The sequence below is a fragment of the Protopterus annectens genome, chromosome 2.part2 (genome assembly GCF_019279795.1).
Source record: "Protopterus annectens isolate FY-2018-M chromosome 2.part2, PAN1.0, whole genome shotgun sequence".
NCBI classification, from domain to species: Eukaryota; Metazoa; Chordata; order Ceratodontiformes; family Protopteridae; genus Protopterus; species Protopterus annectens.
This window is the reverse complement of record NC_056730.1, coordinates 113,565,209-113,591,102: the sequence shown is the minus strand read 5'-3', so window position 1 is coordinate 113,591,102 and position 25,894 is coordinate 113,565,209. Positions and strand designations below refer to the sequence as shown.

At 43.9% G+C, this 25,894-nt stretch overlaps 1 protein-coding gene across 1 annotated transcript in view; it reads right to left on the bottom strand.

Annotated features, from left to right (window-relative positions):
• The window catches only part of MAP3K1 (mitogen-activated protein kinase kinase kinase 1), an 886,724-nt gene that overhangs the window by 701,177 nt on the left and 159,653 nt on the right, over positions 1–25,894 (bottom strand). The window contains exons 3-4 of the mRNA XM_044063789.1: positions 11,091–11,303; positions 4,253–4,453 (exon numbers count right to left, since the gene is read on the bottom strand). Of these exons, the coding sequence (XP_043919724.1) occupies positions 4,253–4,453; positions 11,091–11,303 (414 nt within the window). The remainder of the gene's footprint in view (positions 1–4,252; positions 4,454–11,090; positions 11,304–25,894) is intronic.

Below are 25,894 nucleotides of genomic sequence, written 5' to 3'. Positions count from 1 at the left end.
GTAGCCCTGGGATACGATATTTAAGACTCATTTATCCTGGGTGATCATGTGCCAATTTTGTGCAAAAAGTGCTAGTTCCCCCCCCAAAGGAGCTGCCAGAAGATAAGTGCTTGGTGCTGGCAGGGGAAAGTCATTGAGACTGTTTCCTGTATTGCTGTGATTTTTCTTCTCTGCTTTTGGAGGTAGAAGCACCCCATTGTTTAGGCCTGCAAGAGCCTTGGGGCATCTGTATCTGCCTCTTTGTGGCCTGTCTGACACTGGAAAAGACCAATTCTTTGCCGGCCAGTTCCTGCTAAATCTGGGAGGCTGTACCTTTAAGAAATCCTTGACTGTTTGCATAGATTTAGCTTTGTCCTCCATTTTCTTCAACACCTCCTCTGCTTTAACACCAAACAAGGTATGTTGTAATGGAGCATCTAATAATTTTGCTTTTACATGATCGGGCAAGATTCTGTTCTTTTAACCAAGCATGTCTCCTAATGACAGAACCTGTAACAGCGGCCCTGCAAGAGGCCTCTAGAGAATCAAAACCACACTGCAAAGTATGCTTTCCTACTTGTTCAGCTGCATGCAATAAATCCTGCATTTCTTTGTTTTCTGCACATTCTGAATTTGTCAACATTTTCTGTTTAAGCAGTGACATTAGATATTGCTGATATTTAAGCATATGAAATTGACAATTTAAAGCTCTTACAGCCAAGGTAGCAGAAGTATAAATCTTTTTCCCCCATCTGTTCAGGGCCCTTGAATTCCTATCAAAGGGTATAGGGTTTTTTGCAGTGGAAGCCTTGACCACTTTGGGACCCTGAGAGATAGTTTCTGGGTCTGCAGCAGGGTTTTTATAAAGAAATTTATGTGAATCAGGAACCCTGTAGTATCTGTCTGGTTTAACAGGGGCTGGTGGCAAAGAGTCAGGAGACAGTCCGGACTCTGAAAATACATCATCTACAATGTCTAAAACTGGAAGAATAGCAAGGGGACTGTGATGAGGTAATAAAAGGAAGTCTCTGAGCCTTTTCTTGGATTCTGAGTAATCTTGGCTCTCCCAGTGGAAATGATCCCTCATAGTATGCAGGGTTTCCTCAAAGGAATAATCCTCAGGAGGAGAGGCTGAAGGAATAGATTCTTCAGCATCAGAATCCTCATAGGGAGGAAGAGAATATTCCTGTTCAGAAGAGGAATCAAGAGGAAATGGAAACCTGATCTGAAGATGCATATTCTATCTCTTGCCTAGGCCTCTTATCAGGAGGGGGATGGGAACCTCTGATCAAAGTAATTAGGTCTTCAGCCATTTTAAGCATCTGTTTTTTAGGCATGGAGGCCTGTCCAGGAGAATGCTGTACTTGTTTCTTTGTCTTTAGAGCTGCTTTAGTCTTTGCCTTTGAAGCTGAAGTTGGTTTTACATATAACTGTGTAGGCCTGAAAACACCCTCAGAAGCCGAAGCCTGCTCAAAGGCTCCGGACCCATCTGAGGAAATAGTTTCCGAGTGTCCAATACCTTGAGTTTCCAGCAGCCTAGTCGGCTCCACGTGGGAATCGGAAGCGGCTTGCGGCTCTGAGGTAGTGGGCATCAGGGGCTGTGAAAGCACCTCACTGAAAACCGGCAGACCGGCGACAGGCCTAGCGGAAGCCTCGTCGTCGGTTTTGGACCTCGGGTGCCTGTCCTTTTCTTTGCGCTTTTTATAAACTCCGGTAGTCGGTTGCTCCAACGGCATTATATAGTTAAATCTTCTGCCAAAATAATGAAATGCAAAATCGTACCGACGATTAATAGTACGTTGGTTAAATCTAGCACAAAACCGACAACTAGCAACGTCGTGGTCAGGGCCTAGGCAAGGAATACAGTAAGAATGAAAATCCTTATGAGGTATTTGCTTCCCACAAGAAATACAATTATTAACTTTTTCTGACATAGGTCTGGAGCAAGAAAAGTTTCAACGGGTACTTAGCTTTAATGAAGACTTCGGATCTGAAATTCGAATTTGAAAATCTCAGGTGTCGGCCGACCGGCACTTGCGAACTGCTTTTGCTTCGGGCACCGCGCAGCAAGAAAGACTGAAGAAAATGGCGTCGGCTGCATCTTTTATACCCCTGGCGCACTGATGTCAGGGAGGAGGCGACAGCAACCGACACCGGACCTAGACTTTGGAACTCAGGCCGACTGCGGGTAGCCTGCCAGCAGGATAACCCAATTGTAATGACTGCAAAAGTGAAACACGATGAACATCAGTGGCCCTGCAAGAGGCCTCTAATGAATCAAAACCACATTGCAAAGTATGTTTTCCAACTTGTTCAGCAGAATGCATTAAATCCTGTAATTCTTTATTTTCCACACAGTCAGGAATCAACATAATTTTCTGTTTAAGCAATCCAATAACATGTTGCTGATACTTTAACATATGAAACTGGCAGTTTAAAGTCCTAATGGCAAAGGTTGCAGAAGTGTAAACCTTCTTACCCCATCTATACAGCGCCCTGGAGTCTCTATCAGAAGGGGTAGGATTTTTAGCAGTAGAAGCCTTAATGCCCTTGGGCCCCAGTGAAATAGTCTCTGGATCCGCAATAGGATTTTTAAAAAGGAACTTATGTGACACAGGGAACCTGTAGTATCTGTCTGGTTTTCTGGGAGCAGGAGGCAAGGAATCGGGGGCCAAACTAGATTCCGAAAAAGCATCATCAACAATGTCTAGTACAGGACGAATAGCTAAAGGCCTATGCTGAGGTAGGAGTAAGAAATCCCTAAGCCTCTTTTTTGAATCAGAAAAATCCGGGCTTTCCCAGTGGAAATGCCCCCTTAGAGTATGTAAGGTTTCCTCAAAAGAAAAATCCTCTGGAGGGGAGGCAGAGGGAATGGAGTCCTTTGCATCAGAACCCTCATAAGTAGATAAGAGCAAATCCAGATCATTAGAAGAATCAGAAAAAACAGAATCCAATCCTGGTCAGAAGATTCATAAACCACTTCAGTCCTAGGCCTCTTAGAAAGGGGGGTTGGCTACCCCTGATTAGAGTTAATAGATATTCAGCCATTCTTATCATTTGTTTTTTAGGCATAGAGGCCTGAGCATGTGGCCTGGGCATTGTTTTTTTAGGCATGGTTCGAGATTTAGGCATAAGAGAAGGAGGAGTCTGTTTAATGTGCAAGTCCGTAGGCCTGAATACACCCTCAGAAGCCGGTGCTGCACAGCGGCTCTGGACCCATCCAAAGTAGAGACATCTGCAGGTTCCATAGTTGAAGATTTTGCGGCATACCGGACTCAGAATGGGTCTCAGTAGAGGCCTGTGAATCAGAAGTAGCGGGTATCAGGGGCAGCGAAAGCGCCTCACTGAGTACCAGCGAACTGGCGACTAGCTTAGGAGAAGCATTGTCGGCAGTTTTGGACCTCGGCGGCCTGTCTCTGTCTTTATCTTTGCGTTTTTTTTTTCGGAATCCCGGTAGTCGGATGGCTAACCAACGACATTTCTGGATAATTAAACCGAGAACTGAAATATTTAGAAGCGAAAATATATCGACGACGATAGTGCGCTGATTAAGTAAAGCACAAAACCGACAGCAAGGTATGTCGTGGTCAGGTCCTAGGCAAGGAATATAGTACGAATGAAAATCTTTAGGAGGTACTTGCTTTCCACAAGTAATGCAATTATTAACTTTTACTTGCATCGGTAAGGAGCAAGAAAATGTTTCCCCAACGGGGTACTTAGCTTTAGTTGAAGACTTCGGTTCTGAAACTCGAAAACGAAAATTTCAGGAGTCGGCCGACTGGCACTTGCGAACTGCTTCTGCTTCGGGCACCACACGGCAAGAAAGACTGATGTAATGGTGTCGGCTGCATGTCTTATACCCCTGACGACCTGACGTCATGGAAGAAGGGACAGCAACCAACACAGGACCCAAGACTTTGTTAATCAGGCCGACTTAGGGCTACCTGCAAGCAGATAACCCAAATGTAATGACTGCAACAGTGAAACACGAAAAACATCAAAGAGTCCAACAAACAGATGGATGGACAGTGTGACAGAAGACTTATGTCAGTGAGGCATGACCATGGAGGAAGGTAGGGCAGTGGCACTGATTCAAGGTGACAGTTGATGAGACACTATGACCTCATGTAGAAAATAGGAAAAAGGGACTGATGATGAAAATACAGACAGCTGGAAATAGTTTTAGGCACACAACACTACACTCATGAACCTTCAAACGCATTTCCCTGGTAACATTTTATTATTGCAAATGCATTTCTATGCTAGTTCTTACCTGTGGTCCAATAAACACCCGATATTTATTATCTGGACTGTCACCTCCTATTAAGAAACAGTTGGGCCCTATTTGCTGCAACAAGTATAGCCTTGCACGCATAACTTTGTTGACTCGGCGATTGGTTTCCTCTGGGCTATATGGGGAGAAGCCATCAGGGGATGGAGCTCTCCTAGGGGGTGTGATCCGTCCACTCTGAAACTATAGTAAATAGAAACAAGAATTATCAGTATTACTTTATATATACAACTATTTAAACCTAGGACACATTATACTACTACAAAAAATATATGCCAGAGTTGTGCTGGAATATTCAGAGCTTCACTCCCTTGAACAAGAAAAGATTCAATTTACTTTATTTTTTGTTTACTGGATTTGTCTCACTAGGCTTATGGACTATTTTCATGGGAGACCTAAGGTGGTACTTACAGTGACTACGGATAATTTGGCCAAGGAACTATGACAAATTCCCCTATTCTTTTGGATAGATGATATGGGATCTTTAACACTCTCCTGAAATTCCATCTACTCAGACAGATAAACTCTCAGTCTTGAGTTTATTTGGATACAAGTGTGACCACTTAAACTCAAGTCTATGCTTTTGGTAACAAAATGACAACATTAGAAAGGAGTCTATACTGATGAACAAAACTCAAGCCACCAAAAATGAATTATGTTGATTTACAAATGGACACCAAAAAAATGAATGATGATTTACGAATGTAGAAAGTACAGTTGTGTAAAATCTTACCATAACAGTAGATGTCCTTCTCTTCACGGTTGCATTATTCGTTATACAAAGGGATGTCCTGCCCCTGATGCTTGGCCAATATAAAAAAGCCTAAGAAAGACCTTGTTTGAGCTGTACATCACATTTATACTCCCACCACACAACTTAGGGCATAAAAGGATGTACAGAACTACCCAGAACGGAATTCCCCCAGAAGAGAACAGTCCCCATAGGACAAAGGAGCCCATGCACATCCAGAAGGAAAAAATACATTACAAACAAGAGGGGGTAGGAGAGAAGGAGCGAATACTGCAACAGTGAGGGAGGGACATCTATTGTTATTGCAAGATTTTACACAACTCTATGTCCTTCTATATCACTGTTGTAGTATTCGGTATAGAAAGGAGAGTAAAAAGCTCAAGAAATTAGGAGGTGGAAGGCGAAGAATAGCCCTCAACAAACCCATATTAAAATGGTTTCACTAAAACCTGCTCTGTCCCTAGAAACTATATCCAACATGTACTGCTTAGTAAAGGTATGCACTGAAGACTACGTAGCACCTTCTAGGATGGACCTGGTGTCCAACCCCCTTGAAGAAGACACCAGAAGAGGCAACAGCCCCAGTGGAATGAGCACCAAGAGAAGCAGACCAATATTTACCATAAAAAGAATAACAAAGAGAAATGGCCTCAGATATCCAGGGGAGATGGTTTGCTTAGAAACAGCCAAACCCAAAGACCTGCTATTAAAAGAAACAAAAAGTGGATCAGACTTATGAACAGTCCTAATTTTATCCAAATAGTACCTGAGCAGGACCCTCTCACTAGCAGACTGAAGAGAAGGTAAAAATGAAAGGAGTTGTACCGACTGATTCAAGGATAACTCATTTACTACCTGGGCATAAAAGAAGGATTAGTACGAAAGGACATCCTGTCCCTGTGGAAAAGAAAAAAACAAAACAAAAAAGAAGGAATGGCCATAAGTGCCTGGAGTTTGGAAAACCTCCGGGCAGAAGCAAGAGTCAGCAGCAAAACAGTCTTCCAGGTACAAAGATGTAGAACCTGCAGGCTCAAAAAGGAGCCTAAGTCAATTTTTCCAAAACAAAATTAAGGTCTCAAGGAGGAGGAATATATTTTTTGGAGGCCTAATATGCAGGACGCCTTTAAGAAATTGTTTGACCTCAAAACGAAAAGTCAAAGTAGGATTCAAGGGCATATAAGCAGAAACGGCTGACACATGGGCCTTCCTAGAACAGGCCAAGCCAGACTGGAGCAACTCACACAAATAAGACAGGACCAGAGGGACTATCACTGAAAAAAGCGTGCTGGTTATGAGCATGGCACCAGAACAAAAATCTTTTCCATTTAGAAATATAACATTTTCTGGCTGAGGGTTTCCTTGCCTCCTGTAAACCCTAAGCATGTCCTCAGAAAAGAGTTGTCTGAAAAGGATCAAAATCCTATCACCCACAATGTCAGCTGCATCGTCGACAAGTGTGGATGGATGAGAGACCCCTTGTCCTGTGTTAGGAGACCAACAGGTGAGGTAACTTGTGATGACTGCCCCTGGAAATCACTAGCACGATTTTTGGGGAGTCCAGGTGAATTTTCTCTAGGACTCTTGGAAGTAGTGGAAGAGGAGGGAAAGCATAAAAAAAACAGCCCTTCCAAGGAAAAAAAAGGGGTGTCCATCTTCTACGCCAGATGGCATGGCACTCTTGAACAGAAGAGAGGAAGCTGCCTGTTCACAGGAGTGGCAAAAAGATCTACCTGAGGAATACCCCACAGATGGACAATGTCCAGAAACACATCTCTGTGAAGCATCCTTTTGTGAACCTGTATTTTAGACCTGCTCAGAGAGTCGACCACAAGATTGTGCTCTAAAGGCATATATACTGCCTGATGACCACTTCTCAAGCCTGAAGTGCCATCCTGCAGAGGTGGTAAGATTTTATGCCCCCCTGCTTGCTGACATACCACATCACTGTAGTGTTGTCTGTGTACACCTTTGAGGGGCCTGCAGAGAACATGGGGTGAAAAGCCTGAAGGGCCAGAATCAGAGCTCTCATCCGTTTGATGTTGATATGGTCTGACTTCTGATGGGGAGGCCAAGGACCACGAACATTCAGGTGACCAAGGGATGCAGGCATCAGTGAACAGCTCTTGAGAAGGGACTGGAGGCTGAAAGGGTTGGCCTAGGTTGAGAGTGAACTGCTGAATCTAACACTCAAATTCCTTCTGACACTGGGAAAGAGAGCTATACTGAAATTCAGAGGGTGACGATGTTGCAGCCAAACTGGCTTGAGGTACCACTGATGTTTCTACATATGCAGTCTGGGAAGAGGAAGCATCAGACTAGAAGAGGCTATGAATCCCACGGTTCGAAGAAACTCCCTGGCTGGCAAGGCAGGTAGAGGAAGAAGAGACTGAAAGAAGGCTGTCAAAGGCAATGTCTCTGGAAGCAGAAGAGAGGCCAGTATTGGCACCATCTGAATCCTGCATCACAGATGCACATGATCCTGAAAGGGACTCAGGACAAACCTTTTGAAGTTGACAGTACACCCCAGACTTTGAAAAAGACATAGGGAACTGCAGACTCTGCAACAATTGACTGGGAGCAGGTGCATGAAGCAACAGGTTGTTTAGATAAGGAAAAATCTAAATGCCTTGGACCCTACAGAAAGCAATCACAGGAGCTAGGCATTTTGCGAATACCCTTGGAGCAGTAGAGAGGCCAAAGGGAAAAGCAGAAAACTGAAAATGACAGAAAGATACAGACAAATGTAAAAACATCCTGAAAAGAGGATGAATAGAGATATGTAGGTAAGCATCTTTCAGATCCAAGAACACCAGAAAGGCCTGGGATAATAACAGATGAAACAATGTTTGAAGAGTATGCATCCGAAAAGAAGGGATCTCGAGAAAGGTGTTGAGCTGGGAAAGATCCAAAACTGGTCTTCAAGTGCCCTCCTTTCGAGGAACCAGGAATATCCTGGAATAAAAACCCCTTCCCACCTGGGAAGAGGGGACAGGTTGAGTGGTCCCTTGGCTTAACAGGGACCCTAGAACCTCAGGGAAGGAGGAATTTGCTCTAGAGGAGGTTGAGGAATTCCTGGATAAAGGAGGGAGAGACTTCCACTCCACGAAGTAACCCGGACGGAAGACAGAAAGAATCCCAGAATTTGAAGTGATGAGACGCCAATTTGGAAGACAAAGGCAGAGTAGAAGGGACAAAGAAACCTGGTCTAAAGGTGGGGGGGAGATTGTCAAAGAGAAGTAGGCTTTTCAGAAAAAAGGAGGCTTCTGGGCCACAGAAATCTGAGAAGCCTTAGCAGAGGGGGCCCACTTCCCACCCTTCCTGCCATTAGAGGCCTGGCAAGGTTGCCTGCAAATAAAAGCAGACCTAGAAGATCTTACAGACAGGAGAGACAAAAATACGTTTAAGGTCTTGCAAGCCTTTGGCTTTCTTTTGAAGAGACTTAAACATGTCAGAAGCAGCAGTCCCAAAAACATGTGTACTATCCAAAGGAGGATCCACCAGGTTGGAATTAATATCCTCAGGAAGAGACTGGAGACAAAACCAAGAATAACACCTTGTGATGGACCAAAAAACTGCAGCCCTAGAAAATGTGTCTGCAGCATCATAGCTACACTTAATACAGTGGCGAGCCACTTGAGAAGCAGAACCTAAAAAAGATAAGGCAGAGGATTTGCCATCAGAATCAGAAAGAGCAGAGATAACCTGACAAGCCTTAGCAATCAAGGCCACAGCACACCTGGCTATGTGGATCTGGTAATTAACAGCCCTAAATGCCAAAGCAGAAGCAGTGTAAACTTTCTTACCAACCCACTCCATTGCCCTACTATCCTTATCAGAAGCCAAAAGTTTGGAAGAGGCAAGAGCTTAGGTTTGTCAGAAGAGAGTGACATCACAGCTGGATCAGCAGAAGAACATTTAAATAAAAATAGACAATCCTTAAGAATCATCTAGACCCTATTAGGTTTCTTAGGAGCATTGGGCTGAGAAATTAGGAGCCTTGGAAGGAGCAAAGAAAGTTAACTAACAAGGCAGCCAACACAGGAGGAACTGAGAAAAATCCCACTTAAAGAAGAATTCCACCATCCTAGCAATTGTGCCCCTAAAGGACAATTCCCCAAAAGGAGACTCAGGACTAAAAGACTCTTCATCAGAACCATAAGCCAAGGGTGAAAGCATCTGTGAAGAATAGGACAAAGACCCCTCATCACACAGGGAACCCTCATCCAAGGAATCTGGCTTCCTAAGCCATTTAAAAGGGGGTAGAGGTCCAAAAAGGAGTGAGTGTGTACTGAAACCCCTTGAGGAGGCTTTAGGGCCATTAAGGCAGAGAACAAGCCCCCAAGTAAACTCTTGCCATTCCCTTTGAGGATCCATAGGACAGACCGAAACATGCTTCAGTTTTTGTCTTTTCTTAGAAGGGACATCAGCCCTAACAAATACTGAAGGTTCCAACTCTTAGCGAGATTCGAGAAGATAACCCGGAACTTCCTCCCTGACCAATATCTACGAAGTCCCTCTAGGACTCTCTGAGATAATCAACTGTGGTCCCCCCTCAACATCCAGAGCAGATGCCTGCAAAGCCTCAGAGGACATGCAAAAAAGAAGGGATCCATGCCAGCCTCTGATGGGGTCAAGGCACAGGAATTAGACGTAAACACTGAACGACCTACAGAACTATTGCCTGCTTCTAAAGGGGCATCCAGTGGAGGCTGGACAGCTAAAGAATCAGGCCAAGACGTCTTTGCCCTCTTACCTAGCGGGAGTATCTCAGGGTAAAGGATAGTACCTGGGCTAACTGTCTAACCCACTGATTTTCAAGATAAATGGCCAGGGAGGACAAACGGCTTCTGACTGTCTTAGGCACAAATGCCTTACAGATACTACAAGAGGTATGGTCTTGGGAAGCGCCACATAAAAAAGACACTGTTCGTGATGATCCTTTGGGGAATCGGTTTCCCACTTTGACATTTTCTTCTCTTGAATGACATGAACTCTAGGTAGTAATATAAAATACAATACCAAGAAAGCAAAACAAAAAAAAAGAAAAAAAATAATCCCAATGGGGCACTTATCTGGTGTTGCTAAATATTCAGCACAGCAACAAAGGGTTCAAACCAACTGGCAAAATGATGTTCGAACTGGCGGCAAAAAGAAGTTCTATGTAGCTGCATCAATATATCCCTTTTATGACCTACATTCTGTGCTGGAAGCATAAAAGTAAAGTATGGTGCAAACAACATCTCTGTTAGTTTTTTTTTATACTGGCCAAGCATCAGGCTGCTCAGGGCAGGACCATCCTTTCTATAACAAACACTACACCAGTGATACAGAAAGACATTCGGACACTCTTTGACCCCACTGACTTTCTATCATCAGCAATGACCCTACTGACTGTCAATCATCAGCACTATCTACTGCCAATCAGCCCATTCATTTTTATCACTGTGGAGAGGGATAGCTAAGGGGGCCATCCTTCAGACAGCCATCAGAGTTTAATGTTTTTCTGGCTTAAGTTTCCTCCTTCCTTAATGCAGGCACCCAGTGAAGAGAAGGAGTGAGATGTGCAACAGAATGATAGAAAAGGATGCTCCCTCATTTCCTGAAGAGGCATTCCCATCAAGCATCGCAATTCCCTGCCCTGCCCCTCAAGGTACAAACAACAAGCTTTCCTGTCTTCCAGCAGGAGATTAGCATCACACAGTGTGCCCAGGAGTGCATTCAACCTCTCCCTGGTAAAGAAGGGTTGCACAATCCCTGTGATACACTAGGTTATGTGCACCCAGTATGCTCCTGAAGGTGTGCAACCCCTTGTTCTCCTGTTGGAGAGGCAGGTGTGCTACATCCCTTCACTTCCACCTTCTCCCTGCCTGGCTCATCCAGTGCTTGAACAGCTAGCCTAACCCCAGTCAGCTGGGACACAATCAGCAATCTGTCTCCATCTGTGCAATTAAGCCAGACCAAAAAAAAAACTGTTATTCCTTCAAATTCAATAATTAAACTAAAGTTAAAAAAAAAAAAAAAACACAAAGGAAAATTACCAAACAGATAAAAGACAATTTAAAAGCTTACAGGTACAGGAGATACTCGTCTTCTTCTCACCCCTGGAGACTCAGACTTCAGACTTTTGGATGCTGTAGAAGACGATGTGGCAGAAGAGCTGCTTGGTGACGGGCTGCGTCTGCCCCGCTGTGTCTGACATGTAGCGGCCATTCCTTCACTTTGAGATTCTGACAGTAACTTACTATCAGATCCATCTGCCTTCAGTGGAATCGGTTTCACAATCTACGAAGGTGAAAATTTAAGAAGTTAACTGAAAGAATTTTTGAAAGCTATACATACAAGCATGAGTTTCATCCTGCCTCATTTTTCCTTGTTCACATACATTTTGGATGTGTACCTATTTATATTAAGCCATCTGACCAATGGCCTGCTTGTCAATAACTTTTCAAAGTGACACTCTTGAATATAAACTACTCCGATGTACACATTTGAGAATATGCTCCCATACATGACATCACTCTGGTAGGTCTGGCTTCTCACTTCTATATACAGAATTCACTACTGTAAAATAAAAATGCTATTGTGCATGTAGCAGTGTGTTGGTGAGTTTTTCTCATTTCTGATCTGGGGCTTGACAAGTAATTTATTCCCTACCCACCCTCTGCAGGACCCTGCCCCAAGAGCTTTCCTATCGGCACCAGTCAGCCCCTTCATTCCATGAGGGCTAGAACTGGGCACCCTAGGGCAGGCAACATCTGTACAGACCACTTGCTACTGTCCAAGAAGTTCAGTCAGCTAATTCCTTTTTACCTCACAAGAAGGCCTACTTTTCCTCCCATTAGCAGCTCGGTAAATTGTGACAGCAGCCTTGCTAAGGGACAGGCATGTAAATTCCCATTTGCACCTACCACCCTCAAGCTCAGAGATGCACATACACCATTAGCACCACCAACTTGCCTGTCCTCTTCTTTGTGTGACCATCTACCTTCCCGAAGGTGTCATCAATATGGCAGGCCAAACCTATCTCCCTCCTCTCCAGGAACAGACAGTCTGTACCATATGCTCAAGTTCATCCTCACCCATCTGATACACAAGACACCCACGCTACCATTCGAACACTGGTTGCTTGAGCATAAGGTTTCATCCCCGTATGCCACGAGACTGTGTTGCGAGGTAAGAACTGCAGGTAATTCACGGGAAGAGTGGTCAAAAGTGTGTTACAGTTCAGACTGTGCTGGCTGGTTTAAGTGGTTTAAAGTCTGTGGTGTGGTGTATAATGATAAGTGTTTTGAGTGAGTGGCCAACAGTATGGTGTTGCACAGGTTCTATTTATGAGAGTGAGTGACCAAAGGGCTGCAATACATCGATTCAAGTACAGACTGCACTGCATATGGGTTTTATCTAATGGAGTAAGTAGTTGAAAGATTACGGTGTATGTATGTATGTATATATGTATGTGTGTGTGTGTGTGTGTGTGTGTGTAAGTGACTGAAATGTGGAGTGAATCTATAGCTATTCATGGAAGCATCTGACTGGATGGCAAGTGGTCAGAAGCATGTTGTGATAGTGTGCATCTTATCTGCAGGAAGGTGTGCGATTCAGTATATGAAGTATAACGTAGATGTGTTTTACAAGAACTGCTAAAGGTGTAAGATGTGGCTGATATATGAGAAGGGGTGTCTGTATGACTCCGTGTATAAGTGTGATCTCGGGAGTTAATTACATATATTCTGGAGGGGAGGGGCTTGCTCTCCACATTGCAAGAGAATGTAGTGTGTGTTGAATTTTTGTGGATGTTGAATAGTGTGTACGACAAGTTTGTGTATGTATGTGCGTGCTTGTGTATACGCATGTATGTATGTATGCATGATGGTGTGTGTTCTGCGAGTTAAGTCTATTGGTAGGCTAGTTGAAAAAGTACAGTTGTGTACACTTACCATAAGTGTAAATGTTCGAGTGTATTCACTGTTGCAGTCATTACATTTGGGTTATCTGCTTGCAGGTAGCCCTCAGTCGGCCTGATTAACAAAGTCTTGGGTCCTGAGTTGGTTGCTGCCCCTTCTTCCATGACTTCAGGTTGTCAGGGGTATAAAACATGCAGCCGATGCCATTACATCAGTTTTTCTTGCCCCAGATGTCAGCTGCCCCCCTAATGGGAAGCAATTAAATATAAAAGTACAAAGATATACCCCCAATAAAAAAGCAAATACACCAGAAAGGCTATTAAGCATAGTAAAAGAAAGTAGAAGTATAGCCAAAGAAGTCTGGGGGCTGGAGGGAGGGTAACCAGGACTGCAACAGTGAATACACTCGAACATCTACATTTACCGTAAGTATACACAACTGTACTATGTTCTTCGTGTTTCACTGTTGCAGTCATTACATTTGGGCAGATTCCCAAAGCTATGGTTGGGAGGAGGAATTTAGATAGCATTAGGACCAGCTATAAGGCCCTGCAAGACTGCAGTTGCAAAGCCAGCTCTGGATTTAGAGAAAATTGACAAAGGATAATGCTTGGAGAAAGTATGTACAGAACTCCAGATAGCAGCTTCTAGCACGCCCCTGGTAGGGACGCCTCTGAGAAAGGCTGTAGTGGTAGATGTAGCCCTGGTGGAATGAGGTCTGATCCCCTGGGGGGACAGGTTTGCCATGGTGCTTATAGCAGAAATGAACGCAATGGCTTATCCATTTAGAAATGGTTTGCTTTGAAATAGCCTTCCCCTCTGCCACTGCAGCAAATGCCACCAGCAGTTGTTCAGATTTCCTTTGAGGTTTAGTCCTGTCCAAGTAGAATCTAAGCTGTCTGTGCACATCTAAGGCATGTAGTATCCGTTTCCCTTTATTCTGTGGATTGGGAAAGAAGGTTGACAAATGAATGGACTGATTAAGAGCCACACTGGATACCACCTTGGGCATGAAGGATGGATTGGTTCTGAAGGACACCCTGTCCGCACGAAAGTTGATGAAAGGCTCCACTGCCATAAGGGTCTGTAATTCAGATACCCTTCTAGCTGAAGTGATTGCTAAAAGGAAAGCTGTTTTCCAAGAAAGAAATTTTAAGTCTGCAGTAGCAGCAGGCTCGAAAGAAGGTAGAATGAGTTTCTCCAAGACAAAGTTAAGATCCCAGGCTGGGGTTGGAGCTCTCCTGGGTGGTCTCAAATTTTTGGCCCCTCTGAGGAACTGCTTGAGCAGTGGATGAGAGAAGAGTGGAGGTTCTGTGTTATAATGAGCTGAAATGGCTGAGGGGTGGATTTTAATGGAGGAAAAATATAGGCCCTTGTGAAGCATCTCAGTTAAGTATTGTAAAATCTGAGATAAATTGGGCGCTGCTATGCTCATCCCTTGAGATTGGTTCCAGGCACAGAATCTTTTCCATTTTTCAGCACAGGATTTTCTAGTGCTAGGCTTCCTTGCCTCTAAAAGGATATCCATCACAGGTTTGCTGAAGGATGGTAAAAAAGAGATTAAGTAATTAGCCAGGCTACAAGGTTCAGTGTTAGAAGCTGAGGGTGCAGAAACTGGTTCTCCTGCTGAGACAGCAGGAAAAGAGTCTGAGGCAGGTGCCATGGAGGTAACCGTGACACACTGCGCAGAAGGGGGTACCACTGTTGGTACGGCCAGTCTAGAGCAATCAAAATCATCCTTGGTTTGTCCTGTTGGATTTTTAGTTGTACTTTGGAGAGCAGAGGCAGAGGGGGGGAAGGCATAGACTGACAGTTTTTTCCAGCTGAAGGACAAAGCATCCACTTTCCAGGCTTGTTTGTGGGGAGTCCTTGTGCAACATTTGTCCAATTGGTAGTTCTGGGGAGAGGCAAACAGGTCTATATCTGGGCTCCCCCATTGGCTTGTCAACATGTTGAAAGTCCTTGGTTCCAGTTTCCACTCATGTGGGTTCATGAGGTTTCTGCTTAGTCTGTCTGCCAGTGTATTTAATTTTCCTGGCAGGAATTGAGCTTGTAAGTGCACTTGGTAGCTCAAGGCTGTGTTCCACAATGCCATGGCTAGTCTGCAGAGGGGGTAAGAATGTGTACCCCCCTACTTGTTTATGTACCACATAACAGTGGTGTTGTCCGTCTTTACCATTAGTTGTCCTGGAAGAACGTGGTCCTTGAAGGCTGTCAGAGCATTCTGTACAGCTAACATTTCTTTTTGATTGACATGTAGGTGCATTTGACTTGGGTCCCATTTGCCCTGAATGCACTTCCCTGCCAGGTGAGCCCCCCATGCATAGTCTGATGCATCTGTTAGGGTTTGGGCGGCAGGGGGTGGTGTAAAAGGTAGTCCCTTGTTTTGGTGGCAGGCCTCTGCCCACCAAAGGAACTCTAGGTGTAGGCAAGGTATGATACGAATCATTGTTTCTAGGTCGTGAGAATGTTGACACCATAGGCTTTTCAGATACCACTGTAGTTTCCTCATATGCAGTCTTGCATATAGAGTTAGAAGAATGCAGGAGGCCATGAACCCCAAGGCCTGCAGTATTTGTCTTGCAGATAGCAGGGGTTTTGTGGCCACTTGTTTGAAGTAGGTTGTCAAATGAATTTGTTTCTCTGGCATGAGGTAAGCCATCTGGGAAGTTGTATTCAAGCTTGCTCCTAGGAATATAATTTGTTGACAGGGTACCAGTTGCGATTTCTTTTCGTTTATGGTATACCCCAGACAAGTTATAACCCTTTGTACAAAGGCCAGATGATTCAAAAGTATGTCCTGGCTTTCTGCCTGAATTAGACAATCGCCCTGGTATGGGTATATCTGAATATTTCTTTGCCTGCAAAATGCAATAACTGCAGCTAGGCACTTTGTGAATACGCTGGGCGCAGTAGATAAGCCAAAGGGCAGTGCAGAGAAATGATAGTGCGTGTAGCCTGCTTTGAAGCGTATGTATCTTCTGCAAGATTCCCTGATTGGGATGTGCAGGTATGCTTCTTTTAAATCTAGTGTTGCCAACCAGGCAACTTTGCCTAGCATAGGAAGTAATTGGAAAAGAGTCAGCATCTTGAATTTTAGAATCTCCAAAAAGGTGTTTACAGTAGACAGGTCCAGGATAGGACGCCATGAATGGTCTTTTATGGGTACCAGGAAAAGTCTCGAGTAGAAACCTTGTCCCTTTTCCTTTTCTGGTACCAGTTGAATAGCCCCCATGCTTAAGAGAGAAAGTACTTGTTTTTGGAACTCTGCCCATTGATTTGGGGGTAAGTCCGGCCACCCGCTTGGTGTTGGCAACGTGTGGAAGTGAAATCTGTATCCCTGGGACACTATTTAAAACCCATTTGTCCTGGGTAATGAGTTCCCAATTCTTTGCATGAAGAGCAATCTTCCCCCCAAAGGGGCAGTCAGTTGATAAGTGCTTGGAAATTTAAAAGGAAGTCATTGAGACAGTTTACCATAGGGGGGAGTCTTATTACTCCCAGATTTGGAAGTGGAGGCCTCCCACTGCTTAGTTCTGTGTGTCCCCTGGGACTGAAACCTGGGGTTTTTGCTTGGGAAGAGCTGGAAGGGGCTGGAAAGGACCAATTCTTAGAGGGCCAGTGCCTACTAAATCTAGGAGGCTGAACTTGTTTGCATAGATTTAGCTTTATCTTCCATCTTTTTAATAACTTCCTCAGCCTTGTTGCCAAACAGGCGGTCCTGATTTAAGGGAGCATCCAACAATTTAGCTTTAACATGATCAGGCAAAGATTGCTCCTCAAGCCAAGCATGCCTTCTGAGCACAGACCCAGTAACAGCAGCCCTGCAAGAGGCCTCTAATAAATCAAAACCACATTGCAAAGTATGTTTTCCAACTTGTTCAGCAGAATGCATTAAATCCTGTAATTCTTTATTTTCCACACAGTCAGGAATCAAAATCATTTTCTGTTTAAGCAGTCCAATGACATGTTGCTGACACTTTAATATATGAAACTGGCAGTTTAAAGCCCTAATGGCCAAGGATGCATAAGTGTAAACCTTCTTACCCCATCTACCCAGCGCCCTGGAGTCTCTATCAGAAGGGGCAGGATTTTTAGCAGTAGGAGCCGAAATGCCCTTGGGCCCCTGTGAAATAGTCTCTGAATCTGTAATAGAATTTTTAAAAAGGAACTTGTGGGACTCAGGGACCATGTAGTATCCATCAGGTTTTCTGGGAGCAGGAGGCAGGGAATCAGGGGCCAAATTAGATTCTGAAAAAGCATCAACAATGTCTAGTACAGGAGGAATAGCTAAAGGCCTATGCTGAGGTAGGAGAAGGCAATCCCTAAGCCTCTTTTTTGAATCAGAAAAATCCTGGCTTTCCCAGTGGAAATGCTCCCTTAGAGTATGTAAGGTTTCCCCAAAAGAAAAATCCTCAGGAGGGGAAGCAGAGGGAATGGAGTCCTCTGCATCAGAATCTTCATAAGTAGATACGGGCAAAACCAGATCATCAGAAGAATTAGAAAAAAAACAGAATCCTGATCAGAAGATTCATAATCAACTTCAGTCCTAGGCCTCTTAGAAGGGGGGGTTGGCTACCCCTGATTAGAGTTATTAGATCTTCAGCCATTCTTATCATTTGTTTTTTAGGCATAGAGGCCTGAGCATGTGGCCTGGGCATCGTTTTTTTAGGCATGGATCGAAATTTAGGCATAAGTAAGGAAGGAGGTGTCGGTTTAATATGCAAGTCCATAGGCCTGAATACACCCTCAGAAGCCGGTGCCTGCACAGCGGCTCCGGACCCATCCAAGGTAGAGACATCCGCGGTTTCCATAGTTGAAGCATCTCGCGGCATACCGGACTCTGAATGGGTCTCAGTAGAGGCCTGCAAATCAGAAGTATCAGGGGCTGCGAAAGCGCCTCACTGAGTACCGGCAAACTGGCGACGAGCTTAGAAGCGTCATCAACAGTTATGGACCTCGGCGGCCTGTTTCTGTCTTTATCTTTGCGTTTTTTAGGAATCCCAGTAGTCGGTTGGCTAACCAATGACATTACTGGATAACTAAACCGAGAACCGAAATATTTAGCGGCGAAAATATACCAACGACGAATAGTGCGCTGATTAAATAAAGCACAAAACTGAAAGAAAGGTACTTCGTGGTCATGGCCTAGGCAAGGACTACAGTACGAATGAAAATCTTTATGAGGTATTTGCTTTCCACAAGTAATGTAATTATTAACTTTTACTGACATTGGTAAAGAGCAAGAAAACGTTTCCCCAACGAGGTACTTAGCTTTAGTTGAAGACTTCGGTTCTGAAACTCGAAAATGGAAATTTCAGGAGTCGGCCAACCGGCACTTGTGAACTGCTTCTGCTTCGGGCACTGCACGGCAAGAAAGACTGATGTAATGGTGTCGGCTGCATGTTTTATACCCCTGACGACCTGACATCATGGAAGAAGGGACAGCAACGGACGCAGGACCCAAGACCCAAGACTTTCTTAATCAGGCCGACTGAGGGATACCTGCAAGCAGATAACCCAAATGTAATGACCACAACAGTGAAACATGAAGAACATCTACCCTGTCAGTTTTATTTTCTTTTTGACAAGTAGGTCATTAATGTTGAGAGCAAGATGTAGTCAAACGCCTCATCCACTTTTACTCTGTACCAAACATTACATCAGCAGTTATTAAAATATATAAACATACACAAATCATATACAAATGTGTGTGTGCGTGTATACACACATTTTTATATATATATATATATATATATATATATATATATATATATATATATACACACACACATACATACATATATGCATGCACACATTTTATATATACATATATATATATATATATATATATATATATATTGTATAAACAAACCCAAAAAGCCAAACGTAGTGTGTAGCGTTGCTAAACACACGCTGTAAAACCATTAAACAAAGAGTCCACCATCCAAGCATTGAACAGAAGCCACCATGGATGGATGGTGGACTCTTTGTTTAATGGTTTTACAGCGTGTGTTTAGCAACGCTACACACTACATTTGGCTTTTTGGGTTTGTTTATACAATTTATTCTTCTATTTATATATATATATATATATATATATATATATATATATATATATATATATATATATATATAAAATGTATATATATAGGTTCCCCTTCACAAGATCGAATGGATGGAACCTCGAAATTCATAATCTCGGGACCAGAATATTGAACTTCCATTCACTCGAAATTGTGAATGGGAGCCTTAGGTATAAAAAAATAAAAAGTTAACTTACCTTACTGTAGGTGGCCAGGTCCCCTGTACCCTAGCAGTTTAAATGTGAATGTTCCGTGACCGCACTATAGCGGAGGAATGGAAAATCTTCCACTTTCCGCTTACACGTATAGCACAGAATGGGACATTTCCCTTTCCTTCACTATAGTACTATCTCTGAGTAGGTATATTTAAGTAGGGGGGTGTGGGGGGGGTGCAGCGGGGCTCCCCCTGCAAAAACATTTGAAAGGTGTTAATCCCCCCCCCCTTTCATATATTCGAGTTTCTCTAAATTTGAGACTCTGGTTTCGAGTTTATGACTTTCGAGTTTACAGACATTTGATCATATGAAGGGGAACTACACATAGACTCACACACATACAGGTCTACTTCATTTCGCTGAAAACTCATTTGGAAGAATTTCATTTCACCGGGACCAAATCGACGAAAGTTCAAATCACCAAAAACTAATTTGACTGAAACTCATTTCACAGAAAGCTTACATCATTTCACAGAAAGCTTACAATGCTGCATTTCAAAATATTACATTGTACACCATACACATGTATACTTACAACACCACCGATGACCAACTCTTTCCAGAACTTAAAAAACATTTACTTACCCTTTTAACAGAAACCGGACAATATAAAAAGTACAGTTGTGTACACTTACTATAAATGTAGATGTTCGAGTGTATTCACTGTTGCAGTCATCACATTTGGGTTATCTGCCTGCAGGTAGCCCTCAGTCGGCCTGAATACCAGAGTCTTCGGATTTCTGCGTCGGATGCTGTCGCTTCTTCCATGACGTCAGGTCGTCAGGGGTATAAAACATGCAGCCGACGCCATTACATCAGTTTTTCTTGCCCGAGATGTCAGGTGCCCCCACAATAGGAAGCAATTATATGGCATATGGAACACCCCCAGCAAAAAGCCAATACACATTACATACTACATGCCAAACAAGAAGGAAAGGTAGGACCAAGAGAAGTCAGGGGGCTGGAGTGAGGGTAAAGTACAGCTGTGTACACTTAACATAAATGTAGACATTCGAGTGTATTCACTGTTGCAGTCATTACATTTGGGTAATCTGCTGGCAGGTTGCCCTCAGTCGGCCTGAATAACAAAGTCTTAAGTCCTGCATCGGTTGCTGTCTCTTCTTCCATGAAGTCAGGTCGTCAGGGGTATAAAACATGCAGCCGACACCATTTTAATCAGTTTTTCTTGCCCCAGATGTATACACTCGAACATCTACATTTATGGTAAGTGTACACAACCGTACTATGTTCTTCATGTTTCATTGTTGCAGTCATTACATTTGGGTAGAGTCCCAAAGCTATGGTTGGGAGGATGGAATTATACAGCATTAGGAGCAGCTATGAGGCCCTGGCAGGACAGCAGTGGCAAAGCCTGCTTTGGATTTAAAGAAGAGAGGTAAATGGTAATGTTTGGTGAAGGTATGAACTGAGTTCCAAGTAGCAGCTTCTAGAATGTCTCTGGTAGGAACTCCTCTGAGAAAAGCTGCAGAAGTAGATGTAGCCCTGGTGGAATGGGATCTGATCCCCTTGGGGACAGGTTTACCATTGTGCATGTAGCAGAAACTAATACAATGACGTATCCATTTTGAAATGGTTTGCTATGAAATAGCATTTCCCTCTGCCCCTGCAGCCAATGCCACCAGTAATTGCTCAGATTTTCTTAGAGATTTTGTCCTGTTTAAGTAGAATCTTAGTTGTCTGTGTACATTCAATGAATGCAGAATCCGCTCCCCCTTGTTCTGTGGATTTGGGAAAAAGTTGGCAGATGAATGGTCTGATTAAGAGCCACACTGGATACCACCGTAGGCATAAAGGATGGATTGGTCCTGAGGGCCACCCTGTCCGGATAAAAGATAATGAAAGGCTCCACTGCCATGAGGGCCTGTAGTTCTGAAATCCTTCTAGCTGAAGTGACTGCTAAGAGAAAAACTGTCTTCCAAGAGAGAAATTTTATGTTTGCAGTAGTAGCTGGTTCAAAAGGAGGTAGGGTGAGTTTTTCCAGCACAATGTTGAGGTCCCATGCCGGAGTTGGTGCTCTCCTGGGAGGTCTCAAATTTTTGGCCCCTCTGACGTACTGCTTTAGTAGGGGATGAGAAAAGAGAGGAGGCTGTGTTGTAATGAGCCTAAATGGCTGAAGCATGGATTTTTATAGAAGAAAAAGATAGGCTCTTATGAAGCATCTCAGTTAAATATTGCAGAATCTGAGGGATATTGGGCATTGCTGTGTTTATTCCTTGTGCTTGGTTCCAGGCACAGAATCTTTTCCATTTATCCGTATAAGATTTTCTAGTACTAGGCCTTCTTGCCTACAAAATGACATCCATCACAGGTTTACTGAAAGATGAGACTTCTGAAATTAGTTGATTAGCCATGCTGCAAGATTCAGTGTTTGGAGCTGAGTGTGCAGAATTTGATAGTTCTGCTGAGACAGTAGATAAGGTGTCTGAGGCAGGTACCATGGAGGAAGGTGTGACATATTGCGTAGGAGCGGGTACCAGTGTTGGCGAGGCCAGCCTGGAGCAATCAGAATCATTTTCGTTTTTTCCTGTCTGGCTTTTAAGTAAAACCTTGGAGAACAGAGGCAGAGGGGGAAAGGCATAGACTGACAGGTTTTTCCAGCTGAAGGATAGACCATCCACTTTCCAAGCTTTTTTGTGATGAAGTCTTGTGCAGAATTTATCCAACTGACTATGTCCAGGCGCCCCCATTTTTGTGGCAACATGCTGAGGATTCATGGATCCAATTTCCATTCGTGTGGATCCATAAGTTTTCTGCTAAGTTTGTCTGCCAGAGTATTTTGTTTTGCGGGCAGGAATTGAGCTTGTAGATGTATTTGATAAGTCAAGGCTGTGTTCCACAAGTCCATGGCTAGTCTGCAAAGGGGGTAGGAGTGGGTGCCCCCCTGCTTGTTTATGTACCACATAAAGTACAGTTTTGTACCTACCATAAATGTAGATGTTCGAGTGCTAATACAGCTGCAGTCATAACAGATGGGTTTTCCTGCCGTCAGGCGGGTCCTCGGTCGGCCGAATTCCAAAGTCTAGGTCCGGCGTCGGTTGTCGTCGCTTCCTTCCTGACATCAGTGCGACAGGGGTATAAAAGAACCAGCCAACGCCATTTTCTTCAGTTTTTCTTGCCCCAGATGTCAGGTGCCCCCAGAAGGAAGGCAATACATACATTTATGTAATAATGCAATGCAATATAATCAAAAAACAGTAGTTGCAAGCAAATACACCATAAATGAATACCCCCATCAGGTTGTATGAGGAGGTGTTAGCCAATAGGCCTGTCCCAAGAGGGGAAGGAGGGAGGGAAACCTGGACTGCAGCTGTATTAACATTCGAACATCTACATTTATGGTAGGTACAAAACTGTACTATGTTCATCATGCATACAGCTGCAGTCATAACAGATGGGTAGAATCCCAAAGCTAAAAAAGGGGTGGTAGGCACTAGGTGGAACTAGGAGGAGCCAGGATGCCCTGCAAGACTGCAGTGGCAAAGCCTGCTCTAGATTTGGAGTATAATGGTAGGTGATAGTGCTTGGAGAAGTTATGTACAGAACTCCAAGTGGCTGCTTCCAAAATATCTTTGGTAGGAACCCCCCCTGAGGAAAGCTGCAGAGATAGCTGTGGCCCTTGTGGAGTGAGATCTGATGCCTGCAGGTACAGTTTTTCCATGAAAAAAGTAACAAAAGCGTATGCAGTGGGCTATCCATTTTGAGATTGTCTGTTTGGAAATTGGCTTCCCTTGAGCTCCTGTAGCATAGGACACAAAGAGTTGCTCTGATTTTCTGAAAGTCTTTGCTCTGTCCAAATAATAACGCAGCTGTCTGTGGATGTCCAAGGAATGTAGTAGTTTCTCCCCTTTGTTTTGAGGATTAGGGTAAAAGGTAGGTAAGTGAATAGCCTGATTCAAAGCTACCCTGGATACTACCTTTGGCATAAAGGACGGATTGGTTCGTAAGGAAACTCTGTCCTGATGGAAAATGATGAAAGGCTGCACAGCCATGAGGGCTTGTAGTTCCGATACCCTGCGAGCTGAGGTGATAGCCAGAAGGAAGGCTGTTTTCCAGGACAAATATTGCAGTTCTGTTGAGGCAGCTGGCTCAAAAGGAGGCAAGGTCAGTTTTTCTAGAATGAAATTGAGGTGCCAAGCAGGCACTGGTTGTTTCCTTGGGGGTTTTATATTCTTAGCCCCTCTGAGGAACTGTCTTAAGAGGGGGTGAGAGAATAAAGGAGGATCAGTGTTGTATTCTGCAGAAATGGCTGAGGCATGGATTTTGATGGAGGAGAATGAAAGTCCACTGCTTAGCATCTCAGCTAGGTACTGTAATATTTGAGGTAAATTCAGTATTCCATGATTCTGACCCTTTTTCTCATTCCAGGCACAAAACCGTTTCCATTTTGCGGAGTAAGCTTTTCTAGCAGAAGGCCTTCTGGCCTCCAAAATGACATCCTGCACCTCAATGGAGAGTAGGGTCTGTTGTGAAGTTAAGGAATCTTCCATGCGGCCAGATTGAGTGTTTTCAGCTGACTGTGAAGAGTTTTGAAATTGTGCTGAGTCAGAAGAAGAGGCATTAGAGGTAGGATCCATGGTGGGGAATGCGTCAGGCTCCTCAGGATTGGGTACCAGTGTTGTCTTGGCCAGTCTGGAGCAATGAGAATCATCTTTGGTCTGTCTGCTCTGGTTTTTAATAGAACTTTGGGAAGCAGAGGAAGAGGTGGAAAGGCATAAACTGTCATTGTTGTCCAACTGAAAGAGAGTGCGTCCACTCTCCAGGCCAGTGGATGAAAGGTCCTTGAGCAGAATTTTGCCAATTGGTGATTTCTGTGGGAGGCAAATAGATCTATGTCTGGCCTTCCCCATGCTTGAATTATCTCTGTAAAAACTTGAGGATGCAACTTCCATTCATGTGGATCTATCATATTTCTGCTTAGGTTGTCTGCCAGCATGTTTTCCTTGCCTGGCAAGTACTGTGCTTGAAGTTCGATTTGTAGTTCCAGAGCCATGTTCCAAAGAGACATGGCCAGCCTGCACAGGGGGTATGAATGGGTTCCTCCCTGTTTGTTTATGTACCACATTACTGTGGTGTTGTCTGTCCTTATCAATAGCTGACCTGGATGCAGAAGGTTTTTGAAAGCTATAATAGCATTTATTACTGCTAGCATTTCCTTTTGATTGATGTGTAGGTGCATTTCTTTTTGGGACCATTTGCCCTGAATGCACCGATTTGTCATGTGCGCCCCCCAGGCGTAGTCCGAGGCGTCTGTTGTGATTGACTTGATTTGCTTGAGGCTTGCAGAATGGGAGACCTGTGTTTCTTTGGCATGCTTGAGCCCACCACAGAAATTCCTTTTGAAGACATGGAATCAGTGGTATTATTGTTTCCAAACTGTGGCTGTGTTGAGACCATAGGTTTTTCAGGTACCATTGAAGTTTCCTCATATGCAGCTTTGCACATGGGATTAGTAGGATGCAAGATGTCATGAATCCCAGAGCCTGCAGGATTTTCCTTGCAGTCAGCCTGGTGAAATTTGCTAGTTTTCTGAAGTATTGAGTTAGTTGCCCCTGTTTCTCTGGCGTGAGGTAGGCCATCTGGGTGTTTGTGTCCCAAGTTGGCACCCAGGAAATTTATTGTTTGAGAGGGTATTAACCTTGATTTCTTTTTGTTGACTGTGTATCCCAGAGAATTCAACAACATTATTACAAAAGCCAGATGTTTCAGAAGTATGTGCTTGCTGTCCGCTTGGATCAGGCAGTCGTCCAAATATGGGTATATTTGTATCCCTTGAAGTCTGCAGTAGGCAATTACTGATGCCAGGCATTTCGTGAACACTCTGGGTGCAGTAGATAAGCCAAAGGGCAATGCAGACAATTGATAATGGGTTGAACCTGCAAGAAATCTGCGGTATCTTCTGCAATCTTGTCTGATTGGGACATGCAGGTATGCCTCCTTGAGGTCCAATGTTACCAGCCAAGACTCTTTGCCCAGCATGGAAAGAAGCTGCTGTAATGTGAGCATCTTGAATTTTGGCACGAGTAAAAATGTGTTTACGATTGATAGGTCCAAAATAGGTCTCCAATCTTTTCCCTTCCTTGGTACCAGGAATAGTCTGGAGTAAAAACCTTGACCCTGTTCTTGTGCAGGTACCTCTTGAATAGCTTTCATGTCCATGAGATCTGAAATTTGTTTTTGTGCCTCTGCCCTTTGATTGTGTGGCAGGTTTGGCATGCCTCTCATTTTTGGAAGGGTGTGAAAGTGGAATCTGTAGCCTCTGTCTATAATGTCCAGGATCCATTTGTCTTTTGTGACAATATGCCAATTTTTCGAAAATAATGCCAGTTTTCCGCCTAAAGGTGCTGCCATTTGAGCCTTGCTTGGCATGCAAAGGGGAAAGTCATTGGGTCTGCTTTCTGAATGGCTGTGAACTATCCTCACCACCTCTTTGTGTAGGTGCTTGCCATTGTCTGCCTCTAAACGATCCTTGAGATTGCCCTCTGCCCCTCAGGCGCCTGTATCTACCTCTTTGGGGTCTGTCAGTGGCTGGAAAGGACCAATTTTTGGAAGGCCAATTTCTACTGAATCGTGGAGGTTGTACCTGTAGGAAATCTTTCACTGTTTGCATTGATTTTGCCTTTTCCTCCATTTTCTTTAATACCTCCTCA